The sequence below is a fragment of the Caretta caretta genome, chromosome 1 (assembly GCF_965140235.1).
Source record: "Caretta caretta isolate rCarCar2 chromosome 1, rCarCar1.hap1, whole genome shotgun sequence".
In the NCBI taxonomy this organism is placed as follows: domain Eukaryota; kingdom Metazoa; phylum Chordata; order Testudines; family Cheloniidae; genus Caretta; species Caretta caretta.
Window position 1 is genome coordinate 51,639,654 of NC_134206.1, and position 27,464 is coordinate 51,667,117.

The 27,464-nt window shown below is 36.7% G+C and overlaps 1 protein-coding gene across 5 annotated transcripts in view; it reads left to right on the plus strand.

The window, feature by feature from the left end:
* NBEA (neurobeachin) overlaps positions 1 to 27,464 on the plus strand; it is an 858,254-nt gene that overhangs the window by 775,324 nt on the left and 55,466 nt on the right. For all 5 annotated transcript variants that reach the window (XM_048847621.2, XM_048847613.2, XM_048847638.2 and 2 more), the window contains 2 exons: positions 8,530 to 8,682; positions 22,702 to 22,869. In XM_048847621.2, the coding sequence (XP_048703578.1) occupies positions 8,530 to 8,682; positions 22,702 to 22,869 (321 nt within the window). The remainder of the gene's footprint in view (positions 1 to 8,529; positions 8,683 to 22,701; positions 22,870 to 27,464) is intronic.

Consider the following 27,464-nt stretch of genomic DNA (forward strand, 5'->3'; position numbering starts at 1 on the left):
GCATTATAATAGCTAACATATCACTGTATCAAAATTTCACTTTAAATGGTCTGTTCTTCTTTCAGTTCTGTTACACAGATCTTATGTTTCTAGAGAAAATGGCTTTTTACAGATGCCAAATAAAGCAACTGTTATGCTTTCATTGCTGGACAACTCATTACTTTAATTATGTAGACAAACTGCAGGGAGTACTAAGACGAGCAGCAAAATGATTAAGGAACTGGACAAATTGATTTACAGAGAAAAATTAAAAGAAATGTATATGGTTTGGCTAAATGATTCTAAAGGACAAGACAAGTATACAAATATTTCAGATGAAGAGTGAAAACTTCAGAGAAGAAGAGGAATTTCTCATGGACAAAGAGATATAAGTAAGAGAAATGGGATGAAATTTATAAAAGGAATATTTGGCCATATAATATGAGAACTTGCTGACAGTGAAATTTATTTGATTGTGCCACAGCCTGTCAATGGAAGTAGTACAAAGCCCTATTTCTTAAGAGACTGGGCAAAGCACTAGGAAATATATTCTAGAGCAATCATGACTTGGCAAGAGGATGGATCTTCTAGGACCTTTCCATCTCTAAAGTCTGTTTCTTAGTGATAAATCAAGAGTGAATGTAGCAGCTAATTGTTGCTGTTGCTTATGGCTTAAGATCTTCATGAGGTGCATTTCTCAATGCCATGACATCAGGATGAATTTCTCCTGACGACTCAGAGTGTATTCTACGAAAAGAAAGGAAGTTGAACTGTTATTAATTATAGAAATATCCCATTTCTTGAGATCTGTTTGTTGCTGCTTGGATCTCTTTGCATACTTTTGACCCATGTTGTCAAGTACTCTTGCAGAATTTTTATTCTTTAATTTAGATTGTTAGTCTTACTGTCACGTTCTTAAGATGCTGATTTTTAGTCTTCATATATTGTGGGGCAGGTGGGAGATGGAGACTGAAGATTTCTAGTAGAAGTAAACTAGGTTAATTAAAAGTAATTGGAGCTCTCTCAATTTGAAATATCTAAACATCCACATTCTCTTGCTTCATAATTTCCACTCTTTACACAGTAGGTCTGAAAGTCATTGGACTAAGGTGGGAAGAAAATAAATATCGTGTACAGAGGCAAAAATTCTTTGTGAATGCATCTGCATATACAATAAATATGATGCTTAATGTGTGTACTATATCAGAGTTTGCAACAAATTTCTCTAAAACTTCATTCTAGCCCCACCTATGATCCCTGTAGTTCCACATGTGGCTCTTTGGAGGAGATTACTTGTTAATGTAATCCCATTTACCATACAAGGGGTACACTATAAAAGTTTTACTAATTCTACTGATATTCACCATTATGTGTATTAGATATAAAATACCACTCAAACCAGTAAAATCTTTGAAAATTGGTAGTAACATTAAATGTAATGTAAACATTAAATGCACCAGTTTCATTTTTTTAAATGAATCTGAACTGAAAACCTATTGGTCTGAGCAATTTAAAATTGCAGAGATTACAAAATCCTTCAAAAATAACACATATATGCACATATATTCTTTAAAATTAGTAGTATTATGTGCTGAATGTTACCATAGCTTTGGCTTTCATGTAATGTACTTACATTCAGGAAAATTCATACTTTTAAAAATTCTTTATCACACTGTCTGATAAAAAGTCTTAACAGTTTATATTATGAATATGTTGATAGGATATTGAGATTTATTTTGAGAGAGAGGATGAATCAGGTAATTTTTAATTGACAATGTAGTTTTGTAAATTGAAATTCTAAAGCTGAACAAACAAAGAAAACTCACAACATTAGCCTGCTCTACTTTTCCAGCTGCAACCTTAATACTTTTAAATATATTTTAATCTCTTTTTTAAAAATGTAGTGCTTAAATCACACCAAATAACCATCTGACATTTACCTGTCAATGTGTATTTATTTGAAAAACTGCTGTTATGACACACTTTCTTTCTTGCAGTTTCTTCAATAGCTAAATTGTTTCACATTGAGATAATGAAAATAAGGCTGTGGTAGTTTGATCAGTTTGTAAAAAGCAAACCCTAATTTGCACTTAATGCTATCCCTTGGATTAGGTGCAATACCTTTGAAAACTCTAACATATTATAGAATTATGTGAAATGCATGATTAAAGATTTATTTATACATTTTTTGCTCAGTGTATTTGAACTGTTTGGGTTCATTTTCAAAGAAACCCATTCACCTGACTTGAATAGAATAGAATTAATACAGCATGTGCTATATTAGCATGGTAATACACAAGGGAGAACCTGGATAAAATAGTTTATTTTATTGTGTCTCTATTTATTAATGTCGACCTTCTCCTGTGGTAATCAGTGCAAGCTGGAAGAAGAATGAATGTTAGTAGAATGACCTTTCAGGAAACAAGTCACCCGGAAATGACCATAAGTTGGCCAGTCAGCTTTCACATCTTTTTTTTCCCCCTTCCCTCCTCCCCTCGAGTTTTTGGTAACACTGACATCCAAAGAACTTACTGTTCAAACAGTAATGTTTCCTACTGCCTCTCAAACTTGTTGTTTTACTTTTTGAATAGAGTATGTAGGTGTCAGAAAAGGTAGCTATGACAAAATGTCATTAAGGTGACATAGTGTAAATTAATACAGTTAATGGAGATACTCATGACTGACTCATTGACCCAATACGAGGTGGTTGTGGAATTAATGGATGCCAGGGGATCAACCATTTAGGAAAAGAAAGAACGGAAGAAAGAAAGAAATAGCAGCTTAAAATCTTTAAGTGAATTATATTAGAAAAGTGAAAATGTCTGTGTTGGATTTGATTTTACTAGTAGGCCATAAAATGGTATACTCTTAGCAAAACATATAAAAATGAAATGTCAGATTTGATGCAAGTGGCATACAATTATGGTAGTGTTAATAGTGGTCTTCTATCACCCCAAGATGTACTTTTAAAGTTTAATTCCTAAGCACCTCGAATTTGTCACGCGCTCGTAAATTAGAAAATGTGTTTGGGGATGCTTTCTCATACAAAGACACAAGGCATATAATACTATTAAATATACCTTGGGGTTTTAGTATAGCTATTAAAATAAACTAGAGATCACATTTACAGACATGAAATGTTTGTTATAAAATTCATTTGACCATTTTTATACTCCTTCATAGCTTTACTGCATCATTCTTCATTTGAGAAAATCTAAGGTACTAGAGCTGCTTGAAAGGTAGCTGGCTATTAAGTGATGGAAAACTAACCTGTCTTATTAGATGTGTGAATGAAAGAGGAGCAGAGGAGGTTACCAGTTTCTGAGATGTAAAGGCATACTAGATAGAAATTATCTCAAATGGATTTAGATCAGTAGAATCCCTAGTTTTATTAACTCTTTGAACGCTAGATATTTATTTTGGTAAGAAGTAATAATACGTGACAGATTATGCCATCTGAAATAAATTGTTTGGACCCTTTTACATTTTGGCAATAGTCAAGAAGCCAGTAACTATCCTGCATATGTTAGTCTATGCAAAAGTATACTTCAGTTGAACAAAATACAATAAAGAATATATTTGTAAAGAAAATACATAGGTATATAGATACTTTTAAGAAGTCAGTTTTTATTTAATATTTATGATTTGTGAATGTTTTCCCCCCATTGCCCCATTTGATACTTACAAGCTGGTATAGGTCTTAGGGAAGCTTTTTCTGTTACAGTATATCACAGGGGTGGCCAGCCTGTGGCTCCGGGTCCGCATGCAGCTCTTCAGAGGTTAATATGCGGCTCCTTGTATAGGCGCTGACTCCGAGGCTGGAGCTACAGATGCTAACTTCCAGTGTGCTGTGGGGTGCTCACTGCTCAACCCCCTGCTCTGCCCCAGGTCCTGCCACCACTCCACCCCTTCCCCCAAGCATACCATGCCCTTGCTCCTCCCACCTCCCCACCAGAGCCTCCTGCATACTGCAAAACAGCTGATTGGGGCAGGCGGGAGGCATGGGAAGGGAGGGGGAGGCGCTGACTGGCAGGGCTGCCGGTGGGCAGGAGGCACTGCGGGCTGGAGGGGGGTAGCGAATGGGGGGCTGCTGACATATTACTGTGGCTCTTTGGCAATATTCATTGTTAAATTCTGGATCCTTCTCAGGCTCAGGTTGGCCACCCCTGGTATATCATGTTTGCCATTTCATCCTGTTTGAAGTTGCTGTGGTTTAGGAAGAAAATACTTTTAGATTTGCTCTCATCAGCATTTTTACCCTATATTGGTGGCTTTTCTGAAAAGATCAACTTCTTAAACCATGGCCACTTCGAACAGTGAGAAACTTCATAGCTTGGATTGAAGCAATCTGTTTATAGAAAGCATCAACAGACAATACGTCCTAGGGTATCTAGAGCCGTGCGTGCCAACTTCCGGTAGATACACCATTGCTGAACTGCCAGATGCTTTTGACTAGTATTCCAAGATGCTTTAAACATGAACTTCTTCACCAGTGCTCCCTTTCTACTGGGCAGAAATTGGGGGTTTGTAGCAGTCCATTATTTTATGGAAAATTACAGAATCCATACAAATGAATGAGAAGCAGGAGATACTGTTGGTTTAGCTAAGGTTTTAGTGTTCCATCAAAAGCCCTTTGAAGTCAATGAAGATGCTCATATTTAGTTTCTTTCTGGGTGATATATATTTGACAAAATGTAACAGGGCTCAATAGGTCTAAACCATGTGATTGTAAAGTTTGATATGCACATCTTGGAAATAATCTGCTTCCAATATCCACATACAATAAACTAACAGCATATATCCTGGTCTGACACTGGACAACTCAAGTAGATAGTACTCTGTACTACCACATGCAAGACTTGGGTTTAGCAGATTACGGTATGTCCTTCAGGGTGATGTGCTTATCTTAATTGAATGGTATACTTGATTTTGCTTTCTGGCCATAATCTTATTTAATCTTGACAAACTCCAAATGGAGTTTCTATTTAGTCCTCAACAATTATTGAGAATTACAAGCAGAATTATAATTTCAAATGGGGAAGGACAGTTAAAAGCTTTTGACCAAGTATGACAATTAACAGTTCAAGCTGAATGTGTACAATATAACACTGAAGAACATTGTATTAAAGTGGAACATATGATTGGGCCTGAAATAAAAATTCAGAAGTTTCTCTGAGTTCCAAGTTGTTCTCTACTTACAAATTTACCAGCATCCAGAGATGAAAACTATTTAGACATTTGGGATGAAGCATTTGATAAATTTAGCTAGGATTTATCTTTAGCTGCATGGTAGACAATATAGAAAGTACTTATCACAAAGGATAGAAGACTTTTTAGAATATGTCTAGTATCCAAATAACAAAGAACTGGACTGAAGTGTAACAAATGTTGCATCTGTCTTTAAAAAAGATGTTAGGGGTGACTTTGAGAATTACAGACCAGACTTCTCTATCAGGAAAATTGGTTGAAACAACATTTAAAAATGACAGGTTTCAGAGTAACAGCCGTGTTAGTCTGTATTCTCAAAAAGAAAAGGAGTACTTGTGGCACCTTAGAGACTAACCAATTTATTTGAGTATAAGCTTTCGTGAGCTACAGCTCACTTCATCGGATGCATCCAATGAAGTGAGCTGCAGCTCACGAAAGTTTATGCTCAGATAAACTTAAGCTCAGTCTCTAAGGTGCCACAAGTACTCCTTCTCTTTTTAACATTTAAAAATGGAATTATAAAACACATAAATGAACATAACATGATAAGGACAAACCAGCAATACATCTGTAAAGGAAAATCTTACCTCTCTAATCTACTAGAATTCTATAACCATGTCAACAAAATAGCAAAGGAAAACCAGCTCGCATTCATTTGGCCTTTCAAAGAGCCTTTGATAAGATTCCTCAGAAGATGCTTTGAAGGAAACTAAATAGTCATATGGTGAGAGGTAAAATATTGTCCTAATTAGAAACTGACGAAGAGGTAAAAAACACACGAGTAGGAATAAATGGTCAGTTTTCAAAACGGCAGAAAGTTAAGAGTGGGATGCCACAAGGTAGTGGTCAAGAAAGCAAACAAAATGTTAAGATTAATAATGAATAGGAATGAAAATAATTCTGGAAATATCATACTGTTTTTACATAAATGGATATTATTCCCTCACCTGAAATACTATGATCAGTTTGCTCACCTTGTTTCAAAAAAGGATTTATCAGGAATACAGGGTGTTCAGAGATGAGCAACAAAAAGGGAGTAGCAGCCTGGAGAGAGTGCCATATGAGGAAAGATTAAAAGACTGGGACTGCTTACTTTCCAGAGAAGATGAGTAAGAGAGGTCATGCTAAATGACTACAAAATAATAAATTGTATAAAGGGTAAATAAGATGCTCCTTTCTCACCCTACAGGAACAAAGAAACATTGAATTTGTATGAATGGCATCAAATTTTAAATTGGTAATTTATTAATATGTAATTGTGTAGAACTCTTTGCCACAAGGTATCATTGAGGGCCAGAGGTTAGTAGGGTTCAAAAAAAGATTGGACAGTTATTTGGATAATGCAAAATGTACAGTTACATCAGCTGCAGGAGTTTCACAGTCTGGCTCTACAACTGAGAAACTGCAGAGACTATATGTCTTCTTATATGTTACAAGAACAGCCGACTGTGTAAAAATGTTATAGCCAGTCAAAAAATCAGCAATATTCACTGCATGGATTTTGTTCAAAATTTAAATGAAGATTTTGTAAATTAGAAGTCAGTTTTTCCATTGTTGTATTCCATTTCATTTGAATTATTTTGAGATGACATACGCTCACCACTCTTAGGCCAGCAGGCATCTGAAAGACCTCTGAGGGCTGTGATTTGCACTACAGCATGTGTTGCTTTGCGGCAACTCATTATTCCACAGTTAGGGGTAGTTTTGCTGAGCTCTGGAAAGATAATCAGACCCTGTGCTGTCCCTGTGAGAATGGACAAATAGGGGTTCTTCAAGAATCTAAGAACTCATGGGATGAGAGTCAGAAGGGGAATGGACAGGTTGTTTTCAGCCATATCAGAGTGAATTTTTAGAAAACTCCTCAAGTAAACAAACTAGAGGTGGTAATATAACAAGTTAGGATTCCCAGCCAAACAGTCTGTGTTTAACCCAGTATGATATGCAGGGTTTTTATCTTTTTTACATTACATTGTTTTACTGTTTACTGTGTGAAAAATTTTTGTAAATGTTATTGTTTTATGTAGTTACAAGCTATATAATGAGCATAATGCATGTTCAGGCATGTCTCATTTAATTACTATTTTACGTTGGCTAAATATTAATTAGTGTTGTGTTTTTTAGTCTAATTTGAATCATAGTGTTTGTCATACAGCATGAATGGTATAAGAGAACCAAATAAATTGTTCCACTAAAAATACTTAAAATTTGTATGTAAATATTCATATATTTGTTTTTTAATGGTAAAACTTGAAAGGGCCTTCTGTGCTTTAACTGCTCTATTCTCTGTAGAGTTGTGGATCAGATTTAATTAGATACTTTAGTATCTGCAGTGATTTTTTATGCTCTGTGTGTCTGCAGCCTTTGAAAAGACCACAAAGAGATTAAGGTTTCAGGTGCTGTGTCATCAGTTTTGATCATGTTACACAACAGAATGCCCTAATGCTTTTAATAAGGTAATTTAGTGAATTTAATCCCTATCTAGATATTAGAGAAAAGATGGTGGGTTTAAAGCTGTAGCTTTTTCTATTATTGCAGTTCAGTACCAGCTGCTTCGGTAATAGAAACCTACAAATTGTGATATTTATGGTGTCAAAATCATTGAATTTCAGCTTAGGACTTCCTTTAAACTGTGATAAACTTCACAGTGGGCACTACTAAATATTAATACCAGCTCAGATTTGCTTCCTGTTTACTGAGCTTTCATAATTCAAGTTGCATGTATTTAAATTTTAAAGACATTTTGCCATTTTGCTAGCTTCCTTTCCATATTTGAATGTTGCTGACTACAGAAAAGTCCACTCACCTGAAACTGTTTTTGTTTATCATCACGTGCCATCTTTTTATCCATAAAATTGTGTTATATCTGTTAATGCAATGGATAATATGAAAAAAAAGCAAAGAAAAATTAGGATTAAAATATAACCTTCTTTTCCATGAAGATTTCACAGGTTCTTCCTTTTTTAAATAGTTTTGTTAAACAGCAGTTGGAAGATCTCTGATATTTAAACATATTTAATTTAACAAAGGGTGAGAAGGTAGTGCTCTTCCTAACTGGTATCATTTATTGAAACAAGATTGAGGAAGACAAAAACTGTTTAATATATTATAACAAAATATCTGCTCAAAGTTAAGTATAAGAAAAATATTATAAAAATTCTTCCTTAAACATCTCTTGTCCACAGAAATAAAAAATAATGCAAGTATGATTTTGTGCAAATGGGAAAGATTGTTTGTTTTTCTTATAAGGTTATTGTATGAGAAACAGAAATTCTGAAAACTTTAAGTATCATGCAGCTGTTCTGTACATGTGCAAGGTAACACACTATGCTTTCTCTCTGCCAGGAGTTAATTCCAGAGTTTTACTACCTACCAGAGATGTTTGTCAACAGTAACGGATATAATCTAGGTGTCAGAGAGGATGAAGTTGTTGTAAATGATGTTGAGCTTCCCCCTTGGGCAAAGAAGCCTGAAGACTTTGTCCGGATCAACAGGATGGTAAGAGGGATTTTAGTTAAGCTTTAGTAACAAGTTCAGTGTTTTAACAAGCTAATATATCACTGGCTTTTCACCTCTTCAGAATTAGGGTTAAAATGCAAGAAGAAAAAGTGGGGGAGGAGTTTCCATTCAGCTCTTATTTAACAGGACTCTTTATTGTACAATGATTTTTCTTCAATGAGGACCAATAATGGAATTGTAAATTCAGTTATTTGCTCCCTCAGGAGCAAGCAATTTGATGGGCCTCAGTTGGACAATGTAAAATATCCTGAAGAATGAAGAGCCCAGTCCTGCAAAATACTGAACATTTGCTGCAAATAAACACAAAGGGAGTTTGCAGGAAGTATTCAGCTCCTTGCATGACGCTGTTCAGTTTCCATTCAAAAGGAATTAATTGTTTGTGCAGGGATACTGAGCTACTGTGCCAAGTACTATATTTTCTGAACGGGTTTTGCCAAAAGTAACCTTCCAACTCAAATCACTACCAAGTGTACAGAATTGTCACTATGAAACACCTTAATCTGTAATGTATACTTTTTTGCATAAATAAAGTATTTTTCAATAAATTAATATACTTTCAAAGGAAAAGATATAGAGGTTTTAAGAGGAGACTGTCTCTTCTTCTCTGTTTTCAGCCATGGTATTTCACCTTCTGGGCGTCTGTCAAATTACGTTGGTGACAAAGTGGCTTGATTAGTAGAATTGATATGTGTATTTATGCTTTTTCGTAAAATTAGAATAGAATTTTAGTGGAGCATATTCAGTAGTGTTTTCCATTACCTAGATCTGTGTTTTCTCTGCATACATGATCAAAACTTGTTTATATTTTGCAAGGTTGTTCATAATAAACTGAGCTTTTTAAAGATAGTCTGACCTTTGACACACATTTTCTCCTAGAATTAAAATCTATCTTAAGTAAAAATTATTTATATTTATTTCATCTGCCTATATTGGCAAGTTTTCTTACATATGTTAATATTTGTTCATGATAAAATTAATAATAAGATATATTTTTAACATTTTTAGAAAAAGGAAGGTATTTCATACACTATATCACAGTTCTCAACAACTTAATTACTACTTTCCTGAAATGGATCTGAATCATCAGCATATTGACATTAGCAATGCTGCAATTTAATTCCTAGAAATATATCTTTTAGGGAACAGTGCTTCTGGGATTCACATAAAAACAGCCCTCTACAGTTCAAAAGAATAACTGAATATTAAAACGCCTACCCTATCTTATAATAAAACACTAGACATATGAAAGAGGACAGTCTTGCACTGTTAGGGAGACAGTAAATGGTATTTTCCTTCTAATGATTAGGGGTCTAGGGCAACAAAAATGATTAGGGGTCTGGAACACATGACTTATGAGGAGAGGCTGAGGGAGCTGGGATTGTTTAGCCTGCAGAAGAGAAGAATGAGGGGGGATTTGATAGCTGCTTTCAACTACCTGAAAGGGGGTTCCAAAGAGGATGGCTCTAGACTGTTCTCAATGGTATCAGATGACAGAATGAGGAGTAATGGTCTCAAGCTGCAGTGGGGGAGGTTTAGATTGGATATTAGGAAAAACTTTTTCACTAAGAGGGTGGTGAAACACTGGAATGCGTTACCTAGGGAGGTGGTAGAATCTCCTTCCTTAGAGGTTTTTAAGGTCAGGCTTGACAAAGCCCTGGCTGGGATGATTTAACTGGGAATTGGTCCTGCTTCGAGCAGGGGGTTGGACTAGATGACCTTCAGGGGTCCCTTCCAACCCTGATATTCTATGATTCTATGATTCTAAAATATCTGACTGTGAATTTTTTGTTTTACAGACATAGTTATTTTAACATTATTTTAAAAAGTTAATAGTTACCAGAGACAATGGCAATGTATGGGTCCCAATGTTAATCTCACCGAAGTCAATAAGAGGGTTACTGTTGACTTCAATAAGAGTAGCAGCAGGTCCGTTTTCTTTTATTGCTTACTGAAATAAAATAAACAAACCACCACTTTTGGAGAAAATAATTAAACACACACACAATTCAATTCCGACATGAAATTTTAGAAATATTTTTTATTCTTTTATACTAAAGTCGGTCTCTCATTTTATGTTTAAAGGTGTAAAATTTTAAATAGGGAACAAAGACAATATGTGATGAGAAACAGTTTGAATGTATGCATGATGTGCTAATCTGTGATTTCTATGCTGCCATTTTGTTTCTGCTTTTGGAAAAATACCTTAAAGGGTTCTGTCTGTAGAGGTTTTGTGCTGCGATATTTATGGTTGTTGGAGAAAATAGCTGTTTGTATGAATTTAAAGTATGGTATGTATGCCATTTACAGTGCTATGCATTTAATAAAGGATTGGAGCTAAAAGTTGGAAACACCATCCAAATGTTAGGCTTGCAGAGGGAAAAAATGAACTCTGTATACCCATAGGTATGCTCAGAATACTAGATAGGCTGATTTTAGGATTCATGGATTAGTTGAATTAGGGACTTAAATTGATTGAATATTTATCAGACTCTTAAATCCAAGAATTATCCAATTCACATATCATCCTAACCTACCTATGTCCCCTGACTTTAGCAGCCTACTGTTTTTATCCAATTCTTGTTGGGAGATATTTCTGGATGACCTTTATTCATCCCAACATCTCTTCCACAGTGAGTGGTTTAATAGTTGTTGAATATTAAGTCCAGTCCTCCACAAATCCATACAGTTTTTCAGATAGCAGGCCACCAGTCCTTCCTCGTCCTTATTTGGCAATAGTATGGCAGAAAATAGTCTTGGATTGCCAATGCTAATGGAGAACAATCTTTAGTGAGCCTGGGGTTTCTCAAGCCCCAGCATATATAGTTCAGTAAGCCAGAAGTAGCAGGACAGCATGTTAATGAAATTTACAAATAATGCTACATTGGGAGATGTAAGAAAAGAATAAAAAGGGGGATAGAGAAGTTTGAATAATGGGCAGAAAATACATTTGACATTCATCTTGAAAGGGATAAATAGATATGCAATAGGAAGAAAAAATCTGGTAAGTAGTAATGCCAAAAGGGAGTTGGGGGTGATAATGAACAGCAAATTTGATATGCAATTTCATTCAGCACCAAAAATGGCAAGTGCAGTTTTGAGCCCTGTATATGGAATAGAGCATATAGATAGTCCCTTTATATGACTCTGGTGAGACTGCACCTGGAATACTGCATTCATTTCTGGGCAACTAAAAGGCAGAAGGATATTGACAAATTAGAGTGAGTTCAGAGAAGAGAAATAATGTAAATGAGGGGGGGACTATTTAAAGAGAATAAGGAGGGGTTTTTTTAAGCTAAATGTGTGTAGTGGGCTAACTGATAGCTAAGGTAGGGAAAACATCTGCAAAAATGTTATAAACACCAAGGAACTTGGAATAATAGGATTGAGCTTAGAAAGGGGAAAAAACAGATGGATTTATCAGAAAAACTTGATATTGAAATCTATTAGATTATGGAATAGATTTCTAATGCCCCATCACTTCGCATTTATAAAACTAGATTAGACAATATACAAGAAACTGTACTGTAGAAAACATTTCTGAACTGTGAGAGGAGTGGAAGGAGATGTCCTAATAGATCGTACCCATTTTTAATGTCTGATTCTACATGTATTTGGATTGTTCAGCAGATTTATTATTCAAATTGCCCATCTCTAGTCCAAAACTTTTGTCTTACAAAAATCTATCTAAAGAAAAATATAGCATTAGAGTGGTACCGATATCTCTAAAATGAGGTGAGCTTGCCCCAAGAGCTGGAATTTGTTCAGCAGGCTTAGCAAAATGGGTACTGTACATATTTACAGGGAAGCCACAGAAATCTGGAGGCTATTTCAAGACACTGTGATCCTGATCCAGAGCCCATTGAAGTCAATGGGAGTCTTTCCATTATGTTGGATTGAGCCGTATGTGATACCACAAACCATAGTGTGGGTATTCAGTATTTTCTAGTTGACAGATATTCATGTACATTTTGCTCACCATAGCCATATATAAATTATAATTCTATGTATGTGGACAGAAACACTTATTTACATCTTGCTTATGCATTCATAGATTGTTAAAATAAATAGAAATAAACAAATCAAGAGTTTCAGCATTACGCACAGACTTAGAGAGATGGCTCCCATCTAATCTATTGGTTAATAGGCTTTTTAGAATTGGGAAATGAGGGGTTTTTGTAGGGTTTTTTCATACTTAATAAATATGTGCACTGTGGTGGAAATGGCTGTCCATTAAAATAAATGCCATGAAACTTGTAAAAATTGGTCTAATTAGAAAGCTTGGAAAAGTGATTGTCAGGTTACTTTTAAGAGCTGTTGTGGTACATTCTAAAAGCACTCGATTTATACATCAGGGATTGTTGTACCAGTTTAATTTATCCATACATAGCTAGACTGATTACTACTGACTTACTCATGAAACATTAATAAAGCATTGTGTTCAATGCTAACATGATTATGGTCTGACCTCAGTGATGTCACAGAGGACAGAAGCAGTAAGTGTCCCTGATAACATTACCCTAATGCTGTGTTCATCAATCATAATCTACCATTTAAAAAAAAAAAACTTCCACAGATGTGCATCTGTAGTCTTACTCAGCCTCTCAATCCCAGCAGACTTCTGGGGGTTCTGAGAGCCAGAAATAGAACATATTCAGCCAGTAAGTCAGGCATGTTAAATTGAGGCAAAGAACTCTACTGTGAAACATTGAAGCAAAGCCTTTTTAGTAAGCATTCCATAGTTTAAAAACAAAAGATGTGATCTGCTGTAATTTACATTAATTATAATGATATTCTGACGGTTGAACATGCATGTATTATATTACAAATTATAGTGTTGCATAAAATGCATTTACTATAAATGACATTTTTAGAAAGACCACTCGGTTTCTGGTTTTTGTAATTCATATTTTGTTGCTCTTCTATATTTGTTATTAAGGATGAATTTTCATCCTTTCTGTAGAATGATTTAAATACACAATTTTTAGCTAATATTTACATTTTTGAATCATTTCATGACTACTCAGAAGGTTGGGTAATATTTCCTGGTTAACAAACATTTAATATATAAATTGAAACCTTGGTTTTGGTAGATAGGGTGGTTGAGTGCCTATTTTTCATCTATTGATAGGAGTTGACAATGTTTTGCACTGAGTAAACACAACATGAGAAAATTTCATTTTGATGTGTTGGTGGTAATTTTTTGTTTGGTATTATTTTGTATGATTGTCAGGATTCTTACTTAACACAATATAAACACATTTAATTCAGAGCAATTTAAATCTAAATATGACAGCTGCAGTTGTACACAATTATTATTGAGAAAACACAGTTTACATAGCAAAAGAAGCCTGATTAACCTTACTATGTAGAGAACCCCATTCAGGAAACATCTTCCTGTGGAAAGAGATGACCCCAAAATATCCCAAATGCATTGAATACAATTCTACTCAACCGTTATTAGACAATCACCTTCCTTAAACAACCAATTCTTTTTCAAATTGCAATATGTTTAATGTTTTAAGGCCAGAGAAGAAGAGGTTATAATAGTAATCAAGACAGGAAATGGTTGGTGTCTGAACCTAGAGTCTTATCTGTGTTGAAGAGAGAAAAGTTTGGGTCTTAAAAACATTGACTAGGAGGAATCAGCACAATTTATGCACCATTTGGGTGTACTACCTTTTAAAAAATAATTAAAATCTTTTTACCAAAAAGAAAAAAAAATGAAGGAAAAAATGTGACTTGGCGGTAGAATGTCTCCATTTGAAGATGAAGTTTCCATCATATGTAGCAGTGCCCCAAACAAATCTAATTCCACACGTGTCATGTATTTGGAATTAATCACTGCAGTACTTTTCTAACTTAAAGATAGTAGTAGTAAAGCTGAATGATATTTTTTTTGGAAAAAATAGTTTATTTGCCAAAAAATCCAGTTTCAGTTTGATCAAAATGTTTGTGTATTCAGGTCAAATTCAGCAAATAGTTTCATCTGAATAAATAATAATAAAAAAAAAACGGGGAGGAGAGGTAATTCTGAAAACACCTAACAATGTTTCATTTAAAAATTTTGCTATTTTGGTTCAACACAAATTTTTGTTTCTGATTTTTCAGGTTGGTCACCAAACCAAAAAATCAATGTTTTGTCAATCTCCAATTAGTAGTAGTATTATATTACTATAATTCAAATGTATATGAGGTGTTGTAATTCAGGGACACAGATATATCCAAGGCCAATAGTGTTAGGAATTGTTTGAAAACTTACAATCCTTTGGGAACTCTAAAGTCTCAAATTCAAAATAATGAAAGAGTCAAGTCCTCACAAAACTCCCACAAGCTCTTACCACATTTAGTCATACAGCACTTTAATGGAATTTTTCACAGACTCAGTATAATAAATATGCTTGTTGAATTTTTAAAAAGCAGACAAAAGATATGAAATTCTACTTCTAAAATGAAGCTCATTTGTGCTTCATAAAATAGAGAAGTTATTAAAGAACAGTTCATACATGTGAAAATATGACCTCATCAAAACTGCCAGTGTTAGTAAGAAAAGGAGGACTTGTGGCACCTTAGAGACTAACAAATTTATTTGAGCATAAGCTTTCGTAAGCTATAGCTCACTTCATCGGATGTAAGACTTACTCTGGAATGATGAGCTGCTGAATAAGTCTTGGCCATGCAAGATAAAACTGCCTCAGGGCAACTATGAACATACACACCCAACTCATCCAGCAATGATGGGGGAGGGGAAAATATTAGAGATTGTAGTACTGTATGTCAAATATGCTTATTTGCTTATTTAAAAGTCCTTTCTTTTTTATAATTTTACTGTCCCCTTTTTAAACAGCTGCTGCTACTTTCTCAAACCCGGCCAATTCGCCTGAGATGATCACAGGCGCATTGGAACAGTTTGTATAGTGGGGATGCTGAGAGCCATTGAACAAAACTGTCAACCCTGTATATGATGAAAGCCACTTCAAGCTAGGAGTGTTGCTGCAACCCCAGCACTCCTAGTTTCAGTTTACTGTGAATAAAACAGACTCCTATTGTCACTTTTTTGTGTAAATTATTTTGTTATTAAATATGTAAGGTGCAGATACAGACACAACACAACCTTTTTGAAAAATGTAAATATGTAGAACTAGCAAATAGAAAAGAATTAGGGAAATGTGTGACTGAAATATAATTAAACACAAAAAAAGTTAAAAGAATGTTATCTATGTTTCGAAGTCAAGCACTCAGCATTATGAAATGCCAGATTTATGGATGCCTGTGCAAACTTAATTTTGTCCTGTTGTTCATCCATCCTCTGCACTGAATGAGACAAGGGACTTGTGGAAAAAATAGTGTATTATCATACTGCCTACAAACAAGCAGACAGAATTAAAGTTGCATAGACAATCTGATTTTTTGTTGCTTTACTTTGCAGCCTAAATAACATTAGTTTAATGTATTTTTCTACGTCGCTTCTAGGATTTTTTTTTAAATGAAAGAGGTAAAAACAAAATTCTCTTGTTTAGCTACAACAACTCTCCCATCTTGCATCCTTAGCTTGATTTGAACCCTGAACTTTCTGCACTGCAGCACAGACTTCTGCAACTTGAGCTCCAGGATTAAGTACATTAGCTGGCTGCAGTAGAAGGTGGTTATCCTGTTAAAAAGAAGCTCATTTATGCTTAATATGATGTAGAAGTTATTAAAGAACAGTTCATCCACATGAAAATAGTATCTCTTCAAAACTGGCATTGTCAGTAAGACCTGCTTTAGAATACTGAACTTGTGGGGTGAAATGCTGGGTTGGAGGAAGCGGGACCACCTCTCTCTCCTTTTCCCTCTCTCCAGGAGATGGGAGAGCTCCTACCCCACGTGGTGCACCAAAGGGGAGATGGGCTGTTAGGGCCATGTACTGAGTCTGTGGGGTGGTCATGGAGAGCCTGGCCCTGGTTTCTTCCCCTTCCCCCTGCTATAGCTGATCTGGCTACTACGGTTTGTGGTGGTGGCTTGTGTGACTGGTTTGACAGAAACACAAGCACAGCAGTTCAGAATGTTTGTATTCAGTTTCTTATTTTGCAGGCTGCCACCATTTTCCTGAGGAACGCAAATGAGAGAAGACAAGTGATGATTTTCCAAAGTTTCTCAGTAAAATGTGAACAAAATTTCTTAGGACAGACAAAAGACAATTCTCTAGCTCAGGAACAGTCCCCCTGCTGAATATTAACCCACGGCAGGTTAGGGACCTGTTAGGTTAAGAAAGGGTGGTTAGGCTTTAATGTCGCAACTTCTTATGCTTGTGGCAGATATCCAGCGCAGGTACTCCATACGGCACACATACAGTTATCAGATAAAACTAATTGGTAAAAGATTTAAAGGAGGCATCCTTTAAAGGAGCAGAGAAAAGGAGGCTTGGGTCTCCTTTGATTGGTACATCAGGGAAAATAAGAATGGCCATTTTGGGTCAGATCAGTGGGCCATCTAGCCCAGTATTCTGTCTTCCAACAGTGGCCAATGCCAGATGCATCACAGGGAATGAAAGAGCAGGCAATCATCGAGTGATCCATCCCCTGTTGTCCATTCCCTTCTTCTGACAGTCAGAGGCTAGGGACACCCAGAGCACAGGGTTGCATCCCTGACCATCTTGGATAATAGCCATTGATGGGCCTATCCTCCATGAACTTAACTAATTTTTTTTAAGCCCCATTATAGTTTTGAAAACATCCTCTGGCAATGAGTTCCACAGCTTGACTGCGTTGTGTGAAAAATACTTCCTTATCTTTGTTTTAAACCTGCTGCCTGTTAATTTCATTGGATGACCCCTAATCCTTGTGTTATATGAAGGAATAAATAACACTTCCTTATTCCTTTTCTCCACACCAGTCAGGATTTTATAGATCTCTACCTTTTCTCCCCGCTTTTCCAAGCTGAATATTCCTATTCTTTTTAATCGCCCTTCATATGGAAGCTGTTCCATACCCTTAATCATTTTTGTTGTCTGTCTCTGTACCTTTTCCAATTCTAATATATCTTTTTTGAGATGAAAAGGAGTACTTGTGGCACCTTAGAGACTAACCAATTTATTTGAGCATGAGCTTTCGTGAGCTACAGCTCACTTCATCAGATGTATACCGTGGAAACTGCAGCAGACTTTATATACACACAGAGAATATGAAACAATACCTCCTCCCACCCCACTGTCCTGCTGGTAATAGCTTATCTAAAGTGATCAACAGGTGGGCCATTTGAGATGGGGTGACTGGAACTGCATGCAGTATTCAAGGTGTGGGTGCACCATGAATTTATATAGTGGCATTATGATATTTTATGCCTTATTATCTATCTCTTTCCTAATGGTTCCTAATATTGCATTAGCTTTTTTTGCTGCACATTGAGTGGATGTTTTCAGAGGACTATCCACAATGACTCCAAGATCTCTTTCTTGAGCGGTAACGGCTAATTTAGATCCCATCATTTTGTATGTATAGTTGGGATTATGTTTCCTAATGTGACTTACTTTGCATTTACCAACATTGAATTTCATCTGCCATGTTCTTCACCAGTCGCCCAGTTTTGTGAGATCCAGTTGTAACTCTTTGCAATCTGTTTTGGATTTAGCTATTTTGAGTAATTTTGTATTGTCTTCAAATTTTTCCACCTCACTGTTTACCCCCTTTTCCAGATCATTTATGAATATGTTAAACAGCACCGGACCCAGTACAGATACTTGGGGGACACCACTATTTACCTCTCTCCATTCTGAAAACTGACTATTTATTCCTACCCTTTGTTTCCTATCTTTACACCAGTTACCAATTCATGAGAGGACCTTCCTCTTATCCCATGACATTTTACCTTGCTTAAGAGCCTTTTGTGAGAGACCTTGTCAAAGGCTTTCTGAAAGTCCCAGTACACTGTATCTACTGGATCACCCTTGTCCACATGCTTGTTGACCCCCTGAAAGAATTCTAGTAGATTGGTGAAGCATGATTTCCCTTTACAAAAACCATGTTGACTCTTCACCCAAAAAATTGTGTTAATCTATGTGTCTGATAATTCTGTTCTTTACGATAGTTTCAACCATTTGCCTGGTACTGAAGTGAGGTTTACTGGCCTGTAAATGCCAGAATCACCTCTGGAGCCTTTTTAAAAAATCTGTGTCACATTAGCTATCCTCCAGTCATCTGATACAGAGGATGATTTAGATGATAGGTTACATACCACAATTGGTAGTTCTGCAATTTCATATTTTAGTTCCTTCAGAACATTTGGGTGAATACCATCTAGTCCTAGTGACTTATTACTGTTTCTTTTGTCATTTTTTCTAAAACCTCCTCTATTGACACCTTTATCTTGGACAGTTCTTCATATTTGTCACCTAAAAGAAATGGCTCAGATGTGGAAATCTCCCTCACCCTCTGCAGTGAAGACCGATGCAAAGAAGTCATTTAGTTTCTCGCAATGGCCTTATCTTCCCTGGGTGCTCCTTTAGCACCTCTATCATCCAGTGGTCCCAGTGATTCTGTGGCAGGCTTCCTGCTTCTGATGTACTTAAATTCAAACACCCCTCTTTTATAGCCCCCTTAACCGTCATAAGGGAGGGGAGTGGTGGCAGGGTCCCAGCAGCAGGATGAGTGGGACGAGGATTGGAAAGACGGCAGGCTGACAGCAGCCACTTGAGTATATAGAAATGTATGTGGAATTAACTGCACTGTACACTTTTATCTGCTGAGTATTGGCAGGTTTTTAAGAATAAATTTGTGGCCTGATTAAAACCACATCTGGTGCTTCCTGTCCCTTTTCCGGCATAGCCAGACAAAGGAAAATGTTAAGCAACCTAAATATAGGGGGTTGCTGCCAGCTCCCCCTATAATTAGTGATTAACTGAAAACCTGATTTAAGTGTTAATTAACAAATTATGTTGATGCTGGTTTTATTTTCAAGAAATTAAAGATGATTATAGGTTTATTAGAAGTGCTAATTTAAGAGCCTAATTCCTTTACTTTAAACTCCAGATAAGTAAATATCTTCACTTTTAAAGCTAGCCAGACACATTCTGCCAGATAATGACACAATTCATTGAATTGCAGCTATATATCAAAAAAATTGTTTAATGTGGCCATACTAATGTGGCATTTTGATAAGCTGGGCCTAAAACTATTATGTTCTTGCCCTGTATATGGAATAATGAAAAGGCTGAAGCAGGAACAAAACATACAGTGAAAAAATGCTATCCTCAAAACATTTACAGATTATCAGCATAAATCAGTGCAGCATTTAACATATGCAACAGCCTTATCGCAATGGTTTATATTTCTAACTGCTCTAGAGCTCCATATCTAGGTTTGGGCAGAGCGAGAGAAAGAGAATGTATAGTGCCAACATAGAGCACAACAGTCATCATGAAACAGATGTGCTTGCTTGAATAAAAGAACCACAACCTTTGTCATACCACTAATAATCTTATTTGCCATGTCCTGTAGAGCTCCAGGCCTAACAAGCAGTTGCTTCAGATCAATGGGTCTCCAACACCCAAGCACCCAGGATTGCTTGACCTGGATCAGGGCTATCACATTGCACAAAAGGTTCCCGAGCACCAAATGACAGTTAGCAGCTATGTTTGTTCAAACCATGGCCAATTCTAGCATCAACCACTCTTTCACATATAGACTTGTTGAGCTTTTTTGTATGACTTTCACTTTCCTTTTGCGTTTAACCTATGTTTTGGCAGTTTTGGTATTGGATAACAATTTCATAAGACTATGTCCATTAACATTCTTGGCAAGGACAAGCCAATGGCCTTTACGGGGAGCTACAGTAGTGAATGTGGATCACATATGTATCAAAGAAGAATGGTTATGAACTGGATCATCAGATCCAAATCTCCAAAAACTTTCCAGTTCTGGATTTTGTGGCTCAGGCATAGGGTTGCCAATTTTTGTTGGATGTATTCCTGGAGGTTTCATCACATGACATCATCTTTCATTAATTTTTAATTCCTGGAGACTCCAGGGCAATGCTGGAGGGTTGGCAACCGTACTCAGGCATGTTCTTATAAGATGGGCCTGAAACAGAACACTTGATCTGAATTTTTTAGAAGTTTGCATCTGTATCCAAACTTAACCTTCTTCTTTGAGTTCTATGTGTATTCCACATGTAGGTGCGTGTGCGTGCCATGTATGCGAGTCCGGAAATTCTAGCAAGCAGTGACGGTTGGCCTGCACATGCACAGTAATTCACCTCATGCTCCAGACCGAGGGCATAAGAGGCATGCAGGCCAACGCCTCTCCAGTTCCTTCTTACCGCCGTATGGCCTGAGTCAGAATCCCTACATCCACATGTTTCTCCAGCTTTTACTATTATTACTCTGTAAACAAATTTGTAAATAGTTTATAGTACATATTAGCATAGTTAAAGTTTTAGTATAATTAATATAGGTGGTTTTTCTCCCCTTACCGGGGACTTGGGCATTCTGCCAGCAATGCCCAGTCAACTTACTATGTAAACCACAAAGGATTCAGAGGCCTCTGTTTTCAGCCACCTCTGCTGCCATGCACTCTTCCCATTCCCAGCCACTTGCTAAGGGCTGCTTTTTGATGTCGTGGTCAAGATCCACCCACCACTCTTGGTGCCATCCAATCTACCCACATTATTCTGTGGGATGCCTTGTAGGTTTTGCACATAATTGGGATGCCTTGTAGGTTTTGCACATAATTTGACTCCATAATGACAGACAGTTGGGTCTTATAAATTATCCATCAGGATACTACATAGAGTTTCTTTCCCTCCATCCATCATGCAAACTTCCTTCCTGGATCCCCTTCAGGGATCACTGTCATAAGGTGATTCTTCGCCAGGAGACAGACTCCGTTCTCGTGTGAGTGGCAATAGAGTGAATGCCACCTCAATATCAAGGAAGAGGTTTCTATTCCCCTTACTTCTTGGTCCCCCAAAAGGACGGAGACCCCTTCTGTACCTTCAACAACTGAACATTTTATTCTAAAGTCAAAGTTCAGGATGGTTACACTCGTATTGAGGAAACCGAACTATAACTCCAAGGAGGCACCATGACAGGATATCCAAATTTATTTAGTTGAATACAATTTTCCCTCAAAAAATAATTTTATTGGAAAATTTTCGCCCAGTCCTAGTAACTGGTATAGAAAATCCATTAATGTAACCTTTAATGCTTACATACATACTAAGAACCTGTAGAGGAGAACTGTATATGTTTTCCAGATAATAGCCTGTGGGCAAGCAAGATAAGTGGTTTCTAGTGGAAGGAAGTTAAGGGCAGTGACATCTAAAGGTAGGTAGATCTTCGCCTTCTCTGAGCCTTTCAAAGCTCCCAATGCAGGCAGTGACATCTAAAGGTAGGTAGATCTTTCTCTATAATGGAGAGGCCAAGCTCAACCTTTATTGCTATCATCACTTCTATGGCTGCAGTTTAGTACCTTCTCCTCACCACTTGTGTTACACAGGGGGGTTAGACAAACATTGGCCCTTTCTCAGTGAGCCACAACCCCTGGTTGGAGTTCAAAAACATCTTATTTTCTCTATACAGCTGTTTAAAACTAATACTGTATTCCTGTCTTTTCCATTTTGGATTTAAAATTAATTAGAGCTGGTTGGAAAATGAGCAGCAGATCAGGATATTTTTGCTCATTTCCCCCATTTTTCATCAATTTTTAGACAGATTGGGCAATAAATTTATCGGACAGCTCTAGAATTAATTAAAACAATCATAGTTAGCCAAATCCTGTTTTTGAAAAGGAAATTAACAACTGAACAAAATAAGAGTAATGTCCTTTAATTTTTTTCACAATATAATTAGTTGAGTGGTTATTTAATGTTTGTTTGAAGGACTTCAGATATATACTGTAAGTATGAACAAGAATTGTAGTGCTGTACAGTACAGTTCCTTTAGGCAATAAGAAAAGTGAAGACAGAATTTAAGCATGTAAATATGAGAAACAGTATTTGTCCCCTGACTTTGAATTTCATTTCCAGGCGCTGGAAAGTGAGTTTGTATCATGCCAACTTCATCAGTGGATTGACCTTATATTTGGCTACAAGCAACGAGGACCAGAAGCAGTGCGTGCACTCAATGTTTTCCACTACCTAACGTATGAAGGCTCTGTGAATCTGGACAGTATCACTGATCCTGTCCTCAGGGAGGTAAGCATTTACTATCATTTCATTCTAAAAACTGCCATCATCTCCCAGGCATCATTAATGTATCATCTTTTTTTAGTTTAAAAAAAAACTTTTTGGTTTGATTTTATTGACTTTATTCAGAACTTGGGATACGAGGTGATTCCAAAAAGGGAAAGTCAAGTATGTTTAAAAGTCAAAGAGGTCTAGATGCTGGGCAGTATTTTCTTTGCTAGGAAGCACTGTCATATATAATACAATTAATACGCACTCCATTTATTATAGTGCAAGTTATGTTCTACAAAATGAACCATCTTTACAATTAGCATCTGATAGATACACTTAGTAAAACTGGAAAGCTGAAATAAAAAGATTACTTTGCATTGTGGTCATGAGTCAGAGGAAAACATGTAACATTTCCAGATAATGCAATACCAATTATGTGCATCAATAGAATCATACTTTACAGGCTGACAAATAGAATTAGTTCAAATTACTGTAGTTTTTCTTTCTGTAATGTGCAATCAAATGTTACTATTAAAGGAGGTTTTTAGGTTTAATTTTTTGTGTGTGTTGGGTTGTTTTGTGGAATTTTTTGTGCGGGTGTTTTGTTCAAATATGTTTACACTAGCCATCTGGGCAGAATCATGTTGCTATCCTCATATGTGTTTTATTTACAGTCAATGTGCTTGTTTTTAGTAAAATTATTAAGAATTATTTCTATAAATACCATTCATGCATTGGATAAAATGATTAAAAATTAGGTGAAAAGTGTGAAGATACAACAGCTGCTAGATGAGTGCTGCTGTGATGAAGCTATACACACAATCATCCATTCCCCCAGATATCTACCATCTGTTGTATGCAAAACAGTAATAATTTATACACTACCAGCCTTTGGAATTGTTTTTTTCTGGGGAGGGGGGAGGGAGGAGGATGAATTTTGTTTTGTTTTGTGGTTTTTTGTTTCTTGGAGGAGTGTTTTGTTTGGTGCTTTTTTTGTTTTAATTTTGAAGACAGAAAACTAGTAGATTGTGAAAAAGAAACAGCTATCAAAGAAACATTTGGATTCAGTGAGGCTAATTTTTTATTTTGGAATAATGCATTTTAATGTCTTTTTACCATTTAGATTGCTAACCAAAAATAGAGAGACTAAAAAAAATCTGATCATTAGATTCTCAGGGCTAGAATTTCAGAAGGTGTATTTTAAGGTTCAGATCCTGCAAACATTTATTCTAATACCCCATTTTAAGCATTTGATGAGACCCATTGATTCCAATGGGACTACTCAAGTGCTTAAAATTAAGTACGTGCATAATGGTTTGCAGGTTCCAGAGACTTAGAGCATAATTAGAGGCAATAAAATGCAGATTTGCATGCACAAAATAACAATAATTTTTGAAAGTATAAGTGAGGTGCTTATGCAATGAAAGCAAAGGAGTGCTATACCTAGTAGTTCAATACGACTAGTAACTTTGCAATAATAGAGGTAATGCAATACTTAAGGCCCTGATTTGCATGGACAGACCTCCGTGTCTGACTTCAAGGGCTTCTCCTCAAAGGGTGGCTTGTAGGATTGAGGTCAGTGTGCTTTGCTTAACATCTTGTGACATGATGAGCATCTTCAGCTCTCTTGTGAGCTTAGTTACATGCACAACTTATTGTCAGGATTTTTTTAAAAAATCAGGGAGATGTTTTTGTGCTCCCACATGCACGTCTAACCTATGCCCCCTTAGTCATTAACATATATGTCTCTTCTTTCTCATGCTTCCCTTTGCATTCTAAACCACTTCTCACAGCTCCATTTTCTTCTTCATTCCACACACACGAAGAAAATTTATTTTTAGCTTATTTTTAGTGATACTGAGAGCAAAATGTTCAATTTAAAATAGAAAAGAAATCTGAATCCCCTTCATTTCCTCATAAATAGTTTGTCATACCTAGACGCATAATATACTTGTTCCCCTGAAAGACTTCGAACACTAATCCTGCTCTGTGTTCTTTGCAAAATAAAAATACCTTCTTGTTCATTTTTTGTCCATATGTGATCACACATACAAGATCATATGGATTTATACAGGCAGATTTGGAGTCTTTTCAGATTTATTTGAACTATAATTATAAATGGTATATAGGTTTCAGAGTAGCAGCCGTGTTAGTCTGTATTCGCAAAAAAAGAAAAGGAGGACTTGTGGCACCTTAGAGACTAACCAATTTATTTGAGCATAAGCTTTTGTGAACTACAGCTCACTTCATCGGATGCATTCAGTGGAAAATACAGCAGGGAGATTTATATACACAAATAACATGAAACAATGGGTGTTACCATACACACTGTAACCAGAGTGATCACTTAAGGTGAGCTATTACCAGCAGGAGAGCGGCGGGTGGGGTTGGGGGGGGAAGGGAACCTTTTGTAGTGATAATCAAGGTGGGCCATTTCCAGCAGTTAACCAGAACATCTGAGGAACAGTGGGGGGTGGGGTGGGGAGTGGGGGATAAACATGGGGAAATAGTTTTACTTTGTGTAATGACTCATCCACTCCCAGTCTCTATTCAAGCCTAAGTTAATTGTATCCAGTTTGCAAATTAATTCCAATTCAGCAGTCTCTCATTGGAGTCTGTTTTTGAAGTTTTTTGTTGAAGTATTGCCACTTCTAGGTCTGTAATCGAGTGACCAAAGAGATTGAAGTGTTCTCGAACTGGTTTATGAATGTTATAATTCTTGACGTCTGATTTGTGTCCCTTTATTCTTTTACGTAGAGACTGTCCAGTTTGACCAACGTACATGGCAGAGGGGCATTGCTGGCACATGATGGCATATATCACATTGGTAGATGTGCAGGTGAACGAGCCTCTGATATTGTGGCTGATGTGATTAGGCCCTATGATGGTGTCCCCTGAATAGATATGTGAACACAGTTGGCAACGGGCTTTGTTGCAAGGATAGGTTCCTGGGTTAGTGTTTTTGTTGTGTGGTGTGTGGTTGCTGGTGAGTATTTGCTTCAGGTTGGGGGGCTGTCTGTAAGCAAGGACTGGCCTGTCTCCCAAGATCTGTGAGAGTGATGGGTCGTCCTTCAGGATAGGTTGTAGATCCTTGATGATGCGTTGGGGCTGAAGGTGATGGCTAGTGGCGTTCTGTTATTTTCTTTGTTGGGCCTGTCCTGTAGTAGGTGACTTCTGGGTACTCTTCTGGCTCTGTCAATCTGTTTCTTCACTTCACCAGGTGAGTATTGTAGTTGTAAGAATGCTTGATAGAGATCTTGTAGATGTTTGTCTCTGTCTGAGGGGTTGGAGCAAATGCAGTTGTATCATAGAGCTTGGCTGTAGACAATGGATTGTGTGGTGTGGTCTGGGTGAAAGCTGGAGGCATGTAGGTAGGCATAGCAGTCAGTAGGTTTCCGGTATAGGGTGGTGTTTATATGACCATCACATATTTAACACCGTAGTGTCCAGGAAGTGGATCTTTTGTGTGGACTGGTCCAGGCTGAGGTTGATGGTGGGATGGAAATTGTTGAAATCATGATGGAATTCCTCAAAGGCTTCTTTTCAATGGGTCCAGATGATGAAGATGTCATCAATGTAGCGCAAGTAGAGTAGGGGCATTAGGGGACGAGAGCTGAGTAAGCGTTGTTCTAAGTCAGCCATAAAAATGTTGGCATACTGTGGGGCCATGCGGGTACCCATAGCAGTGCCGCTGATTTGAAGGTATACATTGTCCCCAAATGTGAAATAGTTATGGGTGAGGACAAAGTCACAAAGTTCAGCCACCAGGTTTGCCGTGACATTATCAGGGATACTGTTCCTGACGGCTTGTAGTCCATTTTTGTGTGGAATGTTGGTACTCCTGCTGATAATAGCTCACCTTAAGTGATCACTCTCCTTATAGTGTGTATGGTAACACCCATTGTTTCATGTTCTCTGTGTATGTAAATCTCCCCACTGTATTTTCCACTGAATGCATCCGATGAAGTGAGCTGTAGCTCACGAAAGCTTATGCTCAAATAAATTGGTATATAGGTTCTCTGTCCAATAAAAAAGGTGTTTGATATCTGGATCAGTATTTATCAGTGGTTCAGGCATGGATGATATGTTTTTATTACAACTGCATATTTTAGTTATGTTTTGCATTCTTCTGAAAAAAATGGACTTTTTAGGTGTCTAAATACTTTTCTCTTATTTTTATAATTGATTTTAGCAGATAGTCCACCGAACAATATATAAGCAAGAAGGTCATTTTAAATGTGTTTTAAATCCCATAAAATATAAATATATAAACACTAGAAAATTAAATTCCTTTTTGTCATATGTATTATATCACATTATATCACATGTATTATATCACACGTTGTGAACTGTTGTGTTTGATATTTTAACTTGGTAATAGTTGAATGTAAAAGATCTTTTTAAAGAAAAGTTGAACATTACAATATCAATACAATACAATCTCAATACGATGTCTGCTGTTAAAAGTCAGGATATACCAGCAATTCCTACCCCACAATATCTGAAATACTCTTATTTCATTTTTCTAAATAAAGGAAAATAGTGAGTTTTTGTGCTGCAACTAGGAGGTTGGTGAACAGATTTTAGCATAGGCTATGATTTAAGCAAATGAC